Below are 17,207 nucleotides of genomic sequence, written 5' to 3' on the forward strand. Positions count from 1 at the left end.
GTGCGCATGTGTGTTCTCTGCATTCCTGTGCACGGCTCAGCTGGGTGCATTTTTCTGCATTCACCTAGGGTTTTTCCAGGGTGAAGCCACAGTTTAACAAATGTGCACGCCCAGCATGGGCATCCTTGGAGGCCTGTTAAGCCCAGAGCGCTGGGCTCCAGCCCTGGGTCTGGGATGCAGGCCAGAATTTGCACTTCTAGAAAGTTCCCTGGAGCCGTGAAGCTTTGGTACCAGGTTAAAGGACCACCCTTTGGAAGCCAGGCTTTTCGCTCGGCGGATCTAGAGCGTACCGGTCCTCACTGTTCCCGCCCCGCCCCGCCCTCGTATCACAGGGCCGCATCACCACCAGCCGGAACAGGGGCCGGCCCAGTGCGCGGGGGCTGGTTCCGGGTGCGCTCCGACTCCTGCTTTGAGTTCCGGCCTCCGGCGTTTCCGCGTGCGGAGCGGGAGACGGAGCCCGCGGGGCAGCCTGGCGCTGGTCCTACCGGGCGCGCTTCCGGCCACGCAGGCGCAGGAGCCCGCGTGCCTGGCCCGGGGAGGGGACCGCAGGTAGGGGCGGTGGCGGGCCTGGGGAGGGGACCGCAGGTAGGGTGGCAGAGGCGCCGCGCCAGCCCGCACCCGGAGCCGCGCGTGCAGCCGGCGAGCGGCTACGGGCTGCGGGCGAGAACGAGGGCAGCTGGTCCGCGTACTGCCCGGCGCCTGGAGCCGGACTGGAGCCGACGGACACTCCGCCGGGACGGACACCCCCGGCGGAGGTGGTCGGCGCCGCGCTGCCCCTGCCTCCGGGGGCGGCTCTGGGTCCGGTGCAGTCGTCTGCTGCCCCCACTTTTAAAAAGCAGGGTTGAGCCGTGTTCTTTGGTGGTCTCGTCTTCTCCACTCTTGATCTCTGCTTTAGAACCTTAAGGCTAAGCAGGCATCCAGCATATTTAAAATAATGTACCTGTGCTTTGTTGGCAACGTGGGGTACAACCAGAGTTGTATTGTGGAGCACGAATTCGTTTCTTTTCTGGTTGTTAAAGATATTCTATAGATGGCAGAAACCAGTTTTGTTCCATTGCTTTTCTTTTTCTTCACGCTTCTTCCTCCCACTGCCGTCTCTTTCTTTTTTAAAAATTAAGCTGTGAGTGTATAGCAGTAGTTTCCACTTTTCCTGTTACCAGTTTTTTCTTATTATTGTCAGAAATCCAGTGTGTCTTAAGCAGTGCCTAAGCAGTCGCTTTCGGTATCAGTTTGCTCTTTTCTGGGCAAGAACATTCCCTCAGCCATACAACCTTATCCCTTAACCCTGAGCAGCCTACTCCAGAAATATGCGTTTAAAACAAACAAACAAAAAAATCAGGTGATCGGGTGAGTAAAAGACTTCTTTAATAAGTGGATGGACAGTCTCAGGGTCTCAGCATGGATCCCCTAATCCTTGCGGTGACCTAGCTGTATTCAATTCAGTCCATTGTCTGAGGCTGTAGGATTTAGAGGAAGAATGTTAATTTGAGGCCAGAAAGCTTGACTTCTCTGTGTACAGTTTTAGTCACCTTGGGTAATTCACTCTGCCTCAGTTTTTCTTATCTGTGAAATGGGGATAATAGTTCTATGTAGCTCACAGAATCCATGTCAGACTGACACTGTAAATGGTAGCTGAACTTTGGGATGCGTGTCTTTCTGAGATGGGATTCAGAAGTGCTTGAGGGGACTTCGGGATCATTGAAAGGCTGTTGAGGCGCACGGCTGTCAAGCGGACAAGAGATACGTTAAAGGGGTAATGATGAGAGTCCAGCGCAGATTCGAAGAGGTGAACGTGTCCTGAGGTTGGCAGCCTTGAGTGACAGGGAAGAAAGCGATGTCCCTCCAAAAGAAAACAAAGTAAGCTTCAGACCTTGTAAGATCTGACTTTACCCTTGGCGGTGCAGGGTAGGATTGGTGGGAGGTGAGGGGCTGCTCCACTCTACGGAGCGGGTGGTGAGTGAGAGCGACGAGGCGCCGGCACCGCGCGAAGAGAGGGAGCGCGGACACAGAAGGAGTGACTGCAGAAGGGGTAGGCGGCGCCTGAGCCCGTGAGGATGGAGGAGTAAGGGATCCAGCGCCTGCCGCCCGCCAGCCGCCGGGATACCTGGGTACACGCAGCAGGCAGGGGGTCCTTGATCTCACAGTCGAGGAAGAAGGAACCGCATCCCGCAAGGGGGCCTGCAGTGTGAGGAGAGCCGGGGGCAGGGCTGGATCTGGAGGGGGCACTGAGGCTGATCTTTTGCGGGGTAGGTATCAAGAGTCGAGTTTATCCTGAGGGCAGAGAAAGTGAAAGTGTTCGTTGCTCACTCATGTCCGACCCTTTGCAGCCCCCTGGTCTCTAGGCCGCCAGCCTCCTTTGTCCGTGGAATTCACCAGCAGGGATATTGGAGTGGGTTGCCATTCCCTTCTCCCGGGGATCTTCCCGACCCAGGTCTCCTGCATTGCAGGCAGGTTCTTTACTGTCTGAGCCACCAGGAAACCCCTGAGGGCAGAGAGGGCTGTCAAATGTTTTTAAAGCCAAGAGTGACAAAATTTGTGCTTCATTGTGTATACCAGAGAGGATGTCTTCCACACGAGCACGGGAAGTGTGTGCAAAACCTGCTTCACCAGCAGTTGTATAGTCAGTCCACAAGAGTGAACTAGAGTTCCATGTATGCACTTGGGTAAAACCTCAGAAATGTAAAGCTGGGCTTTTAAAAGAAGCAAGTTTACAAGGATATACTCTCAGCGCTCCGTGTATTCCGCATCCCTGATACGGGAACACTGTGCCATTTTAGAGGAGGGACTTGAGCCCCCACAGACGTTGGTGTTGACGGGAATCCTGGAACCAGGCCCCTGTGGTTACAGGGACAGGACCGCTTGTGTAAAGCTTGGAAACATTTGTGTGTTCTGGGTTGTTACTTAGGAGCACACATCTATGTGGTGAAAATAAAAAAGCACGCGTGGAAACAACCTTTAGCAGGTGCCCGAATCACCTTTGTGAGTACAGATGTCTGGACTCCACGTCAGAGTTTCTGATTCAGAAAGTCCAGGGTGAGGACTCAACAACTTGCGTTTCTCAGAAGTTCTAGATGCTCCTGCTGCTGCTGCAGGTGCAGGGGACACAGTTTAAGAACCGCTGACCCACCCACTTGAGGATGGGGGTTACTTCTTGGGAGGGAGCAGAACAGGACTGCAAGGGGTGCGTGGCTTCAGCCCTGTTGGCATTATTTCTTTACAAAGCGGGGTGCGGTGTTACCTGAGAGAGCTGGATAGCTGCTCATGGTCTACGTTGTCACTTTTTCTGTGCTTGCAACATTTCAGGAAAGAAAAGAGATCCTGTTTGCTGTGGGGAATGGATTGGAAAAGAGAAAGCAGTGGTAGAGGCTGTGGGAGAGAGTCGCAGAAGCGCAGGTAGGAGATGCTTAGATGGGTGGGGGAGCAAGGGAAGGGGAGAGCGAGCAGATCTGGGAGCTTTCAGGGGAGAAGCCACTGTCCATAGTGACTGGTCGGTCGTGCTTAGGGGAGGGAGACATCAAGTTCCCCGGTTTCGTCCCCCTCACAGTGGGGACCCTTGCGTGGCAGGCATGCTGGCTACAGGAGGGGGAATTCAGGTGTGGACGTCCCAGACCTTGAGGGGTCCCCGGCTGAGTGATGCTTTAGGAGAAAGAGCCAGGTCACAGCAGAGGCTGGAAACCATTGGCGTGTACGCGGCCTCCTGAGCCGTGTGTGTGGATGAGACCACGTGGAAGGCGTGGAATGGAAGAGGGGCCCTCGACATCACCCGAGGGTTTGCCATCCCCCGAGGCGGGCCAGCCAGCCATTCTCGGGTGGCCCGTGAGCTAAGGATCCCTTTCACGTTTTTAAATACTGGGGGAAAGAAAGGAACAGTCTTTTGTGACGTGAGGCTCGAATCCCAGTGTCTGTGAGCAGAGTTTTGCTGGAGCAGAGCCATGCTCGCCCCACTGGTGCAGGCGGGCCTGGCTGCTTCTGGCGGCCGGATGGAGGGACCGTGACCATCCCCCGGTTCCTCCACGTGGCCGCTCCCTGCACTGCACATCCCAGTGCTCTGGCCCCTAAAGCTGAACTTTTACTGTCTGGCCCTTTATGGGAAAAAGTTCTTCTGACTTCTGGTCTAAGTCGAGACACTCTTGGTCGCTTTAAATGCCACAGAGGAGAGATGGCAGGAGTTTTGCTTGTTTTCTTGCAGGTCAGCTTCTAAGAATCAGGCGCTGGGGAAGATACTCTGGAGACTGTGAGGCCGGAGTGGTGAACATTGTCGCCGTGTCCACGAGTCCTGGGAGACGCCTGGAGGGAGGGCGCCAGAGAGAAAGATGCGGGCCCGGGATCTCGAGGACGGTGAGCAGACAACGCCCGGGCCGTCATTGGGTGCTGCTGGCAGGGCTTGGGCCATGGGTGAGCACCCCACCTGGTCCCAGAGAGGAGGGGGTCCCTGAGCTCCTTGCGGTGACGGCAGAGATGATGGAAGCCTCGCATTCTCTTCTGATCAGGGCAAAGTACACTGACCCATGGAAGAGTCCTCCCTTCTCCCATCCATCTACTAACCCGGCCTGACCCCGCTTAGCTTCAGAGGGGAGATGCGGTCTGGCGTGTCCAGGGTGGTGTGGCTGAGACGAGTCCCTACCCTCTGACAGTCCCTGCTCAGCAGAAGCGCTGTCACTGCTCACACCTGCAGCCTGGTCACTGGGAGATTACAGCTGGCACCTCTGAGATCCCGAGCACTGAAAAGAGCGGATTTGAGGGGGGAGGGTTGAGTTTGGGAAGTATTTTTTTTATCTTTTCATGTTAAGATTTTATATATATATATACATAAAAATACATCATCTTCATTCCTTCTCTGTTGACAGACACTGTTCCTTCCATGTCTTGACTATTTTGAATAATGATGCTATGGACATAGGGGTGCATGTATCTTTTCAAATTAGTAGGGGTTTTTTTTTTTTTTTTTTGGATATGCACCCAGGAGTGAGATTGCTGGATCATATGATGGTTCTAATTTTAGTGTTTTGAGGCACTTTCACATGGCTTTCCGTAGCAGCTGCACCAATTTACGTTCCCAGCAACGGTGTCAGAGTGTTCCTTTTTCTTCACATCCTCACCAGCATTTGTTATCTCTTTTTTGGTGATGGCCATTCTGACAGGTGTGAGGTGATAACCTCAAATTTATAGTATGTGAATTACATCTCAGCCTAGGTTTTTAATTGAATTATAGGTGATTTACACTATTTTGTTAGTTTCAAGCATACAACATAGTGACTCAGTATTTTTAAAGCTTATGTTCCACTTAAAAGTTAACTAAGAATAATGGCTGTATTCCCTGTGCTCAACTCTGGGTCAGAGACAGAAGTGGCTTCTCCAGGCAGAGCGACTTAGCTGCTCCGGACAAGAGCGGAGGCGTCAAGCTCCCCGCCAGGTCCTGGGGCTGCAGACTTTCTGCTTGTCTGTGCTTGCAGAGAACAGTTTGCAGTGAGAAGGCAGGCGTCGTTCAAAGAGGGTGGCCTGGCGCTTGGCAGTGCCTGCAGCAGGGCACGTACAGGCTGCCTAAGACGTGTGGGAGGAGTGGGTTCCAGGAGGGAGTGATGGGGGTCATGGGGGTGGCCGGGGGCGAAGCGGGGCTGGCAGGGAGGCCTGGGCTTCCGGCCCCCTGTGCACTGACCCGGAGGCCGGGAGCCTAGGAGACCCCTAGCCGGGAGGGCCTGGGAAAGGGAGCTGCTCGGACTGTGGCCGTTTTTCTGTGTGCAGAGTCACAAGTCTTATTCAACAGACCTCCTCTTTGGTACTTAGAGGAAGAGCGCTTTGAAACCAGCGCGCGGGGTCAGCTGGAGTCTTGACCGACCCAGGAGTCTGGCCAGAAACCTCAGCGGGAAGGAAGGCCCTCCTGGCAGGTAAAGCTTCGCGTCGCCGTGTCCTCAGCCCCGAGACCCAGGGTCCATCAGGCACTGCGTCTCACATGCCCGGGGCTGCAGCTAAGCCCACGCCCTCTGCTCTGGCCGCTCCCTGTGGGTGGCAACCAGTGTCCACCCCGGGCTCCTGGAGGGCCCGACATCCAGGTTCCTCCCCGCCCCCCGCGGCCAGGCAGCAGCCTGCCTCGCGCCTGCGCCCCCGCCTCACCCCCATCAGGCTGCCTGCCTTCTCATCAGGCTCATCCTGGATTCCGGCCCGGGCCCCCCACCCAGCCTCTCCCACCCCCACCAAGCCCCCGGGGCACCCTTTCACACCGTTGCTTCTTAAAAGCATCAGGGGGCTTCTGAGCACCTCCCAAGGAGCATCCCGGCCCCTCAGCGTCCCGGACGGCCCCCAGCCCAGCTTGTCTCTCCCCTGCCGTCTCCAGAGCCGCGCTTTGCTTTCCTCTCAGCATTGCTGGCTGCGCGGTGCTTGCCTTTCCTCGGTGCAGGCGGCTGTTGGGAGACAGACGCCGCCGGGCAGGCCCAGGACTGCCTTCCGCTCGACCCTGCAGGAGACAGGCGGGGCTCCGGGACGAGCCGGCATCGGGCCCGTGGCCCGCGGCTGCTCACGGCGGCCCCGGGCCCCGCCGTCCTTCCCGAGCCTGGCCGGGCTGTGCCCGCGCCTCGTGTCTCCGTCTGAGGGGCCGGCGGAGCGCAGCGCCATGGAGACGAGGCCCCCGGAGGGCAGGAAGGGGCCCGCGCCCAGGGAGCTGCCCCCGGCCGTGGGGCTGCTGCTGTCCATGGCGCTCATGAACGTCCTCCTCTACCTCTGCCTCGACCGGCTCGTCACCGCGCCCCGCGGCCCCGCGGCGCACCCCGGCCGCTGCCCGCCTGGCCACTTCCGCATGGGGCAGGCGGCCGCCTGCTCCCCGTGGCTGTCCTGCGAGCAGCTGAGGACGGAAGTGAGGCCTCTGAAGCGCGTCGGGGAGGGAGCCGTGAAGACGGTGAGTCCCGCTCGCCATCGAGGGGGCGGGCGGCCCGGGGGCGGGCCAGCATCACCCCAGACACCTCACTGCGGGGACGCCATCCCAGTAAAGGGTGGCCCACCCATTGTCGGGTGTTGCGCGGTCAACAGGGCTCGTTAGGAAGCCTGTGTCACAGCAGGAGAATGCTGTCCTAAGTAGAAAAGCAAAATGGAAAGCTGTGCCAGAGGCTGTTCCTATCTGCAAGATTACATACGTAAAAAATATAAAAATGATAGAAATCGTGCAATGCTGAAGGAGGCAAATTTTTCTGGTTCTTATTTTCCCAACTGTACAGTGCTGTTTTTTAAAAACTTTTTATTTTACCTTGGAGTATAGACAGTTAACAGCGTTGTGATAGTTTCGGATGAACGCCAAAGGGACTCAGCTGCACATACACATGTATCCATTCTCCCCCAACTCCCCTCCCATCCCGGCTGCCACATAGCACTGAGCAGAGTTCCCTGTGCTGTACAAGAGGTCCTTGTTGGTTATCCGTTTTATGTATTTATTATCTGTCTTTTTTTTTAATTCATTCTGTTTATTTTGGGGGGCTGCGCTGGGTCTCCATAGCAGGGCCTGGACTTTCTCTTGTTCCAGTGAGGGGGACCAGCTCTGGTTGGGTGCACGGCCTTCTTGTAGTGGCCTCTCTTGTTGCAGAGCAGAGGTCTAGGCACGCCGGCTCTAGAGGACAGGCTCAGCAGTTGTGGCGCAACGGGGTTAGTTGCTCCGAGGCATGTGGAATCTACCCAGACCAGGGATCGAACCCATGTTCCCTGCACTGGCAGATGGATTCTTTCCCACTGATCCACCAGGAGGACCGGGTGGTTTGTTTTGATGCCGTTAAGCATCATGCAAGCAAGCTGTTCATAAATTCTGGAGACTGATCCCTCGTCGGTCACATCATTTTCAAATATTTTCTCCCAGTCTGTGGGTTGTCTTTTCCTTTTGTTTATTGTTTCCTTTGCCATTCAAAAGTTTTTGAGTTTAAGTAGGTCCCATTTGTTTATTTCTGTTTTATTTCCATTATTCTAGGAGACAGATGGAAAAAGATATTGCTGTGATTTATATCAGCATGCTATTACATTGATTAAGAAAATTTTTTTACTTTAAAAAGAGAAACCAAAGGGGCCGATTCAGTTCTCATTAGAAGCCTCCAGAGCCCCGTCTCATGGGCTGTGTTTCAGCAGCGGTTGTGCCCGTGTTAACTGAGGCAGGATGACTCTAGAAGTCAGTTAAGGATGTGGCTTGTTCATTAAAATGAAGGGTGACCAAAAGGCTGTTACCCTGAGATTTTGTTTCTTTGGCTGAAACTTGCCCTTGGGGCAAGGAAGAGAGCCATGGGCTTCTCATCCCAGGGGGTCAAGGTGGTAGTGGGTATCTGGGGACAAGGGTCCAGCAGGAGACCCGGGGATGAGCTGAGGCTGTGCCTGGCTGTCTGGGGACCAGAGGCAGGATGCAAGGAAGGAGTCAGAGGTGACTCCTTTGTCCATCACCAACTCCCAGAGTTTGCTCAAACTCGTGTCCATCGAGTTGGTGATACCATCCAACCATCTCGTCCTCTGTCACCCCCTTCTCCTCCCGCCTTCAATCTTTCCCAGCATCAGGGTCTTTTCTAATGAGTCAGTTCTTTGTATCAGGTGGCCAAAGTATTGGAGTTTCAGCTTCAGCATCAGTCCTTCTAATGAATATTCAGGACTGATTTCCTTTAGGATGGACTGGTTGGATCTCCTTGCTGTCCACGGGACTCTCAAGAATCTTCTCCACCACAGTTCAAAAGCATCAATTCTTTGGCACTCCGCTCTCTTGATGGTCCACATCCGTACATGACTGTGGGAAAAACCATAGCTTTGATTAGATAGACCTTTGTTGGCAAAGTAATGTCTCTGCTTTTGAATATGCTGTCTAGTTTTGTCATAGCTTTTCTTCCAAGGAATAAGCGTCTTTTAATTTCATGGCTGCAGTCACCATCTGCAGTGATTTTGGAGCCCCCAAAAATAAAGTCTGACACTGTTTCCTCTGTTTCCCCATCTGTTTGCCATGAAGTGATGGGACTGGATGCCATGATCTTCGTTTTCTGAATGTTGAGTTTTAAGCCAACTTTTTCACTCTCCTCTTTCACTTTCATCAAGAGGCTCTTTAGTTCTTCTTCACTTTCTGCCATAAGGGTGGTGTCATCTGCATGTCTGAGGTTATTGATATTTCTCCCGAAATCCTGATTCCAGCTTGTGCTTCATCCAGCCTCACATTTCGCATGATGTACTCTGCATATAAGTTAAATAAGCAGAGTGACAATATACAGCCTTGACGTGCTGCTTTCCCAATTTGGAACCAGTCCATTGTTCCATGTCCAGTTCTAACTGTTGCTTCTTGACCTGCATACGGATTTCTCAGGAAGCAGGTAAAGTGGTCTGGTATTCCCTTCTCTTGAAGAATTTTCCACAGTTTGTTGTGATCCACACAGTCAAAGGCTTTGCCGTAGTCAATAAAGCAGTAGATATTTATCTGGAACTTTATTGCTTTATCTGTGATCCCAGTTTCCCCCACAGTCAGTCTCTCCCATCAGGAAGCTTCCATAAGCCTCTTATCCTTCTCCATCAGAGGGCAGACAGGCTGAAAACTGCAATCACAGAACACTAATTAAACTGATCACATGGACCATAGCCGCCTCTAACTCAGTGAAGCTGTGAGCCATGCCGTGTAGGGCCGCCCAAGACGGACTGTCATGGTAGAGACTTCTGACAAAATGTGGTCCGCTGGAGAAAGGAATGGCAAACCACTTGAGTGTTCTTGCCTTGAGAACCCCATGAACAGTGTGAAAAGGTCCTTTAAGAGGCAGAGCGTTTGGGTTGGTGCCCGTCAGAAGAACCGCTTCAGTTCTTTCTCTTCCTCTGTCGCGCTCTGGCTTTGTGTAACCCCAGAAAGGGCTGGAGGTGCTGTTTTCCATGTGGAAGTCTGGCTGGAGTGCAGATGTGTGAAAAAGCAGAGTCCACCCTTTGGCCACCTCCTCATCCAGGACCGCTCTTCTCCTCTGTGCCAATGCCTGGGTGGCCTCATCTGGCCCCGTCCCTACCTTTTTCCCTGGGTGAACTCTGGACTTTTCTATCCCCTGCCTCCCCCGCATCTTGGCTGTTGAAAGACTTCTCACACTAGGTGTGTCGCAGACCATCCCCTCAGCCTCCTCCCTCTCCCTACCACCCAGCTCCTCACACCACAGCCACAGGCCTCCTTTTTCTTTTAAGTTCAGCTTTAATTTTATATTGGGGTATTACTGATTTACAGTACGGTGTTAGTTTCAGTTGTACAGCACAGTGAAATCAGTTACTCATGTGTCCTTCAGACTCTTTTCCTATATAGCTTCTCACAGAATACTGAGCTCTACAGTAGAGTCTTGCTGGTTATCCCTTTTATATTTAGTGGCACGTCTGTTAATCCTGGAGTTGATCTCTTCCTCAGCCCGGGAGGCACCCCTGTCATGGCCCTTTGTCCATGTCCATGCTCAGCCCCTCAGCAGCGTGCAGTGTCTCTGCACATGGGAGAGAGCCAGGAGTTGGCCTTTCCGAGGCTTCTGCCTTGTCTCCTCCCGAGCCGGGGCCCCGTGCCTGGCGCCTGCCTATCTCCATATCCTCCAGATGGGGCTCTCTGCCTCCGCCCTGGCCCGCTTCGGCTACTCTCACTGCAGTTGGAGTGCCGTGTGTGTGGCCACGTGCAGCGGTGTCCCTCCTCTGCTCTGGGTCCTCAGTGCAGGGCATTGTGTCCTTCTCCAGCCCTTTCAGTGACTGAAGGCCTCTCCCAGCCTCCCCTCCCCACCCCCTGACCGCCCGCTGCTCTGCCACTGCAGGCTGTGGACGCATCTCCAGAGGCGCTTGCCCTGCTGTCCTCCCTGCCTGGGATGTGGTCCGCAGAAGCCCCTTGGCTCCTTCCTCCATCTCCGTCAGCTTCCTGTTTGAGCATCACCCCAGCGAGAGCTTCCCCTAATAAAAGTTGTAAATTCTCCCCCTTCCCTGCTTAATTATTCTCCAAAGCATATTTTACCTTCCAGTGGACTTTACACACTTTCTGTTTATTTTCTCTTATCGTCTGCCTCCTGCCCTAGAATGTAAATTTCGCATGGCCAGGGATTTACTTCCGTTTTTTTAATTGACATAGTAACTTGTTAAATGAATGAAGACAGATTAGACTTCGTACTACAAGGGACCACGTATACTATTTTCTAAAATTTGTCTTTACATTTATAGTAAGGATCACATGAATAATGTATAAAGAGCTCCTAGAAATTAATAAGCACGAAGCAAACAATCCTAGAGGATATAGTATGAAGGATAGTGAACAGACTTTCCACAGAAGACACACAGAAATGCCAGGGATGAATTAGTAGTCAGGAGAATACAGATGAAAACAGGGAAAGGTTTTTCATCCAGTGGATTGGTAACACTTAGTAAGGCTGAAAGAAATGGCAACCCCCTCCAGTATTCTTGCCTAGAGAATCCTGTGGACAGAGGAGCCTGGTGGGCTGCCGTCTATGGGGTTGCAGAGAGTCAGACATGACTGAAGCAGCTTAGCAGCAGCAGCAGCAGTGTGGTTGAGGCTAGAACATAAGACTCATACACGATTGGTGAAAGTGCGTGTTGGCCCAGACTCTGAAGGGTCCGATGGTACATAGTGTTCATTCAGTGATCCGTCTACTTCCCTAACTTATGAAAACATCTGCACATGTGCACAGAGATGTGACTATAAGGCTATTCACTGTAGCCCTGTTGTTAATAGGAAATAAGTGGGAAATAATTTAGATATACATCAACTCTTTAAAAATAGATCACATAAGGTCATATTAAATGCCTATGTAAAATTACAGAGCTGTGTAGAAAAGTGAACCTAAGCCACCCTGACAGCATCTGTCCCAAATTTAATGAGTTTTTATTATACTTCAGTTTAAAAAAAAAAAGCAAAGATCTTCTATAAAATCTTACCTAACATACACCAGTATAGGTTGTGCACCTATACTATACTATGAAATGTTATGAAGCTTTAAAAAGAATGACCTGGATCTATCTATCTATCTATCTATCTATCTATCTATCTATCTATCTATAGTAGTCCCATTTTATATAACAAACTCAAATACTATTTTATAAATGGGTATTAATATGTATAAAAGCATAGAAAAATGTCTGGAACATTACTAGTCAAACAGTTAACTAGTTTCCTTTGGGCTGGGGATTAAATTCAGAGGAAGGAGTTCTGCTCCTTCCGTATTTGAACTTTTATCAAGAAGAGTATTCATGATTACTTTTATAATATTTTTTAAAAAGGTAGATTGCTGAGAAATGATTCTTAACCTCTGACTTGCAAGTATGCAATATTGGAGGTTTCAGATATTTGTGAGAGATCCTAAAGACTAATAATATTTGATAATAAACATCAGTAGTATTTAATCTTTTCATTTATCTGAGGCACAAAAGTGAATGAGACGTAAGCGAGGTTCGGGGGGAAGTCATGAGGCCTGTGGCTGAAGCTCTCCCGCATTTCTTGTGGAATAAATGTGTAAAAAAAACCATAGCAGCTTCTCTTTAGTGATCCCCATTTTATATGAAAAAAAAGCTAGTGCCAGTGAGGAGAAGGGGAGCCCAAAGGAGTGATGGATCTCAACAGAAATAGGATTTTTATATTGAAGTCAGAGATCAAATTCAGTGCTTGTACAGCTCTGTGAAGAGAATAAAATGTGTTCCATATTAGAATTTAAGAAATGTACTCACAAAACGTACAGTGATTCCAGCAGCGAGGGCAACTTGACTTCTTAGTAGAAATTATCTATAGTGAAATTTCTCAGATTTTGGTTTTGGAGAATGTCTTGAAAGACAGCTGTTTGAATAAATGATCAACAGCGACAGTTTAGTGGGTTTTTCTGTTAATGAACCTTCCTTCTCAGGCCCACAGTAAATTTTCATAGTCTCCAGCCTACCTCCTCCATTTGATGTATTTTTTAAGTTCCTTAAAAAAATGTTTTAAAATATTAGAGTAATATATATTCTTTCTTGTTATACCAAAAGGTATAAAGTTGCGGGGGGTGGGGGAGGTGGGGAAGCATGTAAAGAGAACAGAAAACATCCTTAGATTTCTATGTAATTTTGTTTTATGTAGTTAGAACAATAATATAAAAACACTGTGTGTCCTTTTCATCTGTAACATTACTTGTATCTGTGAAAACCCCATCAGATAGCATCTGCATTTGGCTGCACCCATAACCTTCCCTGAGTGGCCCTGCATAACTGGACCACTTCCCAATTGTTGATGGGTGGACAGGTTCCAGTTAGGCTTTAATAAATTATGCTAGATTTTTATTTCTGGAGCTTTTTATATATTTCAGGTTATTGCCTTAGATTTAAGTGCCAAAGTCTCTTGAAAATTACACCCCAAGTTGCTTCCATAATCTTCATTTTAACTACGAAGACATGGAAGCCAGAGGGGCACAGCCCATGGGGTCCAGCATGGCCCGGCATCTGGGTCCTGACCTGGAGCCTGTTTTCTCCTCTCCAACCCCTGCCTTCCCTTTGGGGACTCGAGCAGCGGGTCAGCGGTTCTTACTTCTTTCCCCGCGATGGAAGTGTGAGTGCACAGCCGTGCAGGGCAGCTGCTTGCCGGCTGGCGATGTTAGGATGTTAGGACGGCTGGCCTAGGGTGTGCGTCATTTCAGCTCCTGCTGTTCCAGCCAAAGTCAAAACCATGGTCATGGTCAAAACCATGACCGTGTTAAAGTATGTTCCCTACGTATAGCCGTTCCTATTTGTGGTTTACTCTGCACCTTTTAAAGCGAGTGGCAGTGCTGTTGTGTGCGATGGGCTGGCTGGACTCACTCCCTACTCGGGGTTCTCCAGCTTTCCACTCTCCCTTTCCTTAGCCTTCTCCCTCCCAGTCTTTACACGTGCAGCCCCCTCTCCGGGGAATGAACCCCCTTCTCCACATCCGCTTAGCAAGCCCGTCATCCCACAGACCCGCTCCCAGGCCAGCTGCCCCGCTGCCTGCGGGCCAAGCCTTCACCCAGCATTTGGTCTGGCTCCCAAGTGAGTCTGCAGAACAGCCCACGCTTGGCTCTGTGCGTCCTCTGCACCACAGCCAGCACCTCAAGGCATCTGCTTCCCGGCTCACCAGCCGCCGAGGATTCCGGGTTGACGTTTTCTGTGGCTTTGTTCCAGGTGTTTCTGTCTGAGTGGAAGGAACGCAAGGTGGCCCTGTCACGGCTCACCAGGCCGGAGGTGAGAAACGACTTCCTGCACGGGCTGCGGATGCTGCAGGCGCTGCAGAGCGAGCACGTGGTCACGCTGGTGGGCTACTGCGAGGATGACGACACCATCCTCACCGAGTACCACCCGTTGGGCTCCCTGGGCAACCTGGAGGCGACACTGAACCTCGCCAAGTACCACAGCCTGAACACGTGGCAGCAGAGGCTGCAGCTGGCCCTGGGCTACGTGGCCATCCTCAACTTCCTGCACCGCAGCCCTCTGGGCACGCTGGTCATGTGCGACTCCAGCGACCTGCCCAAGACCCTGTCCCAGTACCTGCTGACCGCCAACTTCAGCATCGTGCTCAACGACCTGGACGCCCTGCCCCTGGTGAACCGCAGCTCTGGGGCCCTGGTGAAGTGTGGCCACCGGGAGCTCCGTGGGGACTTCGTGGCCCCAGAGCAGCTGTGGCCCTTCGGAGAGGATGTGCCCTTCCAGGACGACCTCATGCCCGCGTATGACGAGAAGAGCGACATCTGGAAGATTCCTGACGTCTCCAGTTTCCTTCTGGGGCACGTGGAAGGGAGCGACATGGTCCGATTCCACTTGTTTGACATTCACAAGGCGTGTAAGAGCCAGGTGCCTGCAGAGAGACCCACCGCTCAGGCCGTCCTGGACACTTACCAGAAGGTTCTGAATCTACTCAGAGATACCGCGACATCTCAGACGAGAGAGATGCTGTGAAAGCCAGTGTGGCCGCTGACGGATGGGAGTCGGAACAGCTGGAGGAGTTGCGCTGGTTTTGCGCTGATGGTGTTAGCGGTTCTGCCCCAGATTCTTCTCCTCACCACCTGGCGGGAGTTGCTAAGCAAGAGCACACGGGCTTGCCGTGAGCCTGACTGCAAGCGAAGGTGGAGGGAAGCAGTGAGTCTGACCAGTATCTGAAGGAAGTAACAAGCACGGAGCTACACAGAGGCGTCCCTAACAGCCGCACCTGTAGGCTCGTAAGAAACGTGCTGGAGAGGTTTCTAAGTGGCAGTGTGGGGAAGATACTCAGGTGAGTATCTGCAGTGTGCTTCACGGTACCGGGGAGACGCCACTGTGTTTCAGGTGACTTCTCAGGGACACACCTGTGTCATCCACGTCCCAGCGAGCTAGCATGCATGCTCTCTGAAACCTTGAGTGGATAAGGAACGTTGAGAATATCACGTATGACGGAAATCTCATTTGTGTTACTACTGCCTTGGATGGTGCTTGTGAAATTCCCCTTTACCTTCCAGCTGGATATTTATTCCGTGCTCAACATTAATTATCGTGAACATTTTACACCAACAGTGTCTGTCACTCACTCGTTACTGGAAGGCATTGAAGACCTTCCACTTGAGTTGCATGATTGAATCCTTCAGAGAGCTTTTCTTGGTCCTTGTCATCCTTGTTTGCAGGGGAGGAAGGATTTGGTGCATATTCATCATTACCAATAAGGGGGTTAAAGCTGGCATTGAGGGCAGAAAGGCTGTGCACAGGCCTGGTGGTCGTTGAAATTACAGTGAGCTGGCCCCGCCCCACAGTCTCGGACTCAGTGTCTGGGTGGAGTCTCTGCATTTCTCACTGCTTCCCTCCAGTCAGTGCTGCCGGTGTGGGAACCACATTTTGAGAACCAGTGTCCTTACCTATCCAGGCAGTAGACAGGGAGTGTGGTCAGTATTATCCTTGTTCTGCCTTCCATGGTGATTGGGTTCTATGGTTGGTCAGAGAATATGCTTGCCCAGAGTATATTAACTGCTGTTGTCTGTTATAAACATGCTGCCAGAACCCACTAGGATGGCTGTAATCAAAAGGATGGATAGTAACAAATGTCGGCGAGGATGTAGAGAATTGGAGCCATCATACGTTGCTGGTAGGAATGTAAAATGGCCCAACTGCTTTGGGAAACAGTCTGACTGTCCTCAAGGTCAAAAATAGACCAGCAGTTCCAGTTCCCAGTATTTACCAATGAGAATTGAAAACATGTCCATAAAAGAACCTGGACATAAATATTCATAGCAGCATTATTCATAATAGACAAAGGATGAAGATGTCCATTTGCTGGTGAACAGATAATAGAAAATGTGGTCCCTCCGTACAAAGGGGTAACATTCAGCCGTGAAAGGAGTGTAGCGCTTAGTCATGCTCCAACATGGATGAAGGTACTAAATGAAAGAAGCCATCACGAAAGACCACGTGCCGTATGATTCCATTTGTAGGAAATATCCAGAATCGACAAACCCACAGAAACGGAAAATAAACCAGTGGTTCCAGAGGGGCTGGCAGGGGCATGGAGTTGAAGAATGTGGAGGAACGGGGGGCTTGCTAATAGGTACAGGGTTTCTTCAGGGGAGATGGAAATTTCCAGAAATGGTGACAGTTGCACAACTCTGAATACACTAAATAACACTGAACTGTATAAAAGGGGGCAAGTTTATGGTTTGTGAATGATATCAATAAAGCTGGGGAAAAAAACCCCACCTCTGCCACAGGCCCCTGTATCTCTTATGACCTTTTTTACTTGACAAAGTAGTTACCGTGTGGAGCTGCTGAGCTGATGTTACCCTTTTCATGTTGTAATTCTGGATTGAGGGTTTTCCTTGATTTTGGGACTTTGCATTAGAACAAAACTTTCAGTTTCAAATGAATTTCTTTTTAAATATTGATGATAGAGCTAAAATGAACAGCATGGTATTTGGAAAGGACACAGTGCCAGGATCAGAAGACATATGTTCCAGCTCTGCCTCTGACTCACATGTGGTCTCAGACAAACCAGTTTCTAAGTGAGAGAGTCGGTGAGGCATTTGCAGCTTCTGCTCCTCCTCTGAGTTCTCCATGATGCTCTATTGTGCCAGTGCCAGGCACCAAGCTGGCCCTAGCCCTTCAGTTTCTATCTTCAGTAACAGCAGAACCGCAAAATCATAAGAGGAAAGGAAAGACCCAACTTTCTGCTGTGTTAAAGAAACTCACTTCCATTTTAAGAGCACACATAGGCTCAAAGTAAAGGGATGGAAAAAGATATTCCATGCACATAGAAGCCAAAGGAGAGCAGGGGT

General features: G+C 51.2%; 1 protein-coding gene and 1 long non-coding RNA gene across 4 annotated transcripts; both read left to right on the top strand.

Moving 5' to 3' along the window:
• Window positions 1-578: 578 nt before the first annotated feature.
• Window positions 579-6,035, top strand: LOC120865869. 3 transcript variants are annotated; one of them, XR_005721536.1, is made up of 4 exons: window positions 579-1,857; window positions 3,304-3,393; window positions 4,190-4,338; window positions 5,743-6,035. It is a non-coding gene; the product is annotated as an uncharacterized LOC120865869 (long non-coding RNA). The 3 variants fall into 3 exon arrangements; XR_005721537.1 differs by lacking the exon at window positions 579-1,857 and having other exon boundaries at window positions 2,419-3,393; window positions 4,190-4,395; XR_005721535.1 differs by lacking the exon at window positions 579-1,857 and having other exon boundaries at window positions 2,419-3,393.
• Window positions 6,036-6,182: 147 nt separating this feature from the next.
• Window positions 6,183-16,644, top strand: POMK (protein O-mannose kinase). The gene is made up of 2 exons (XM_040243280.1): window positions 6,183-6,889; window positions 14,101-16,644. Exons 1-2 carry the CDS (start codon window positions 6,608-6,610, stop codon window positions 14,869-14,871), a joined length of 1,053 nt encoding a protein of 350 aa, XP_040099214.1. The 5' UTR covers window positions 6,183-6,607; the 3' UTR covers window positions 14,872-16,644.
• Window positions 16,645-17,207: the final 563 nt, after the last annotated feature.

This window comes from Oryx dammah, unplaced genomic scaffold, assembly GCF_014754425.2.
Source record: "Oryx dammah isolate SB20612 unplaced genomic scaffold, SCBI_Odam_1.1 HiC_scaffold_7, whole genome shotgun sequence".
Classification (NCBI taxonomy): Eukaryota; Metazoa; Chordata; class Mammalia; order Artiodactyla; family Bovidae; genus Oryx; species Oryx dammah.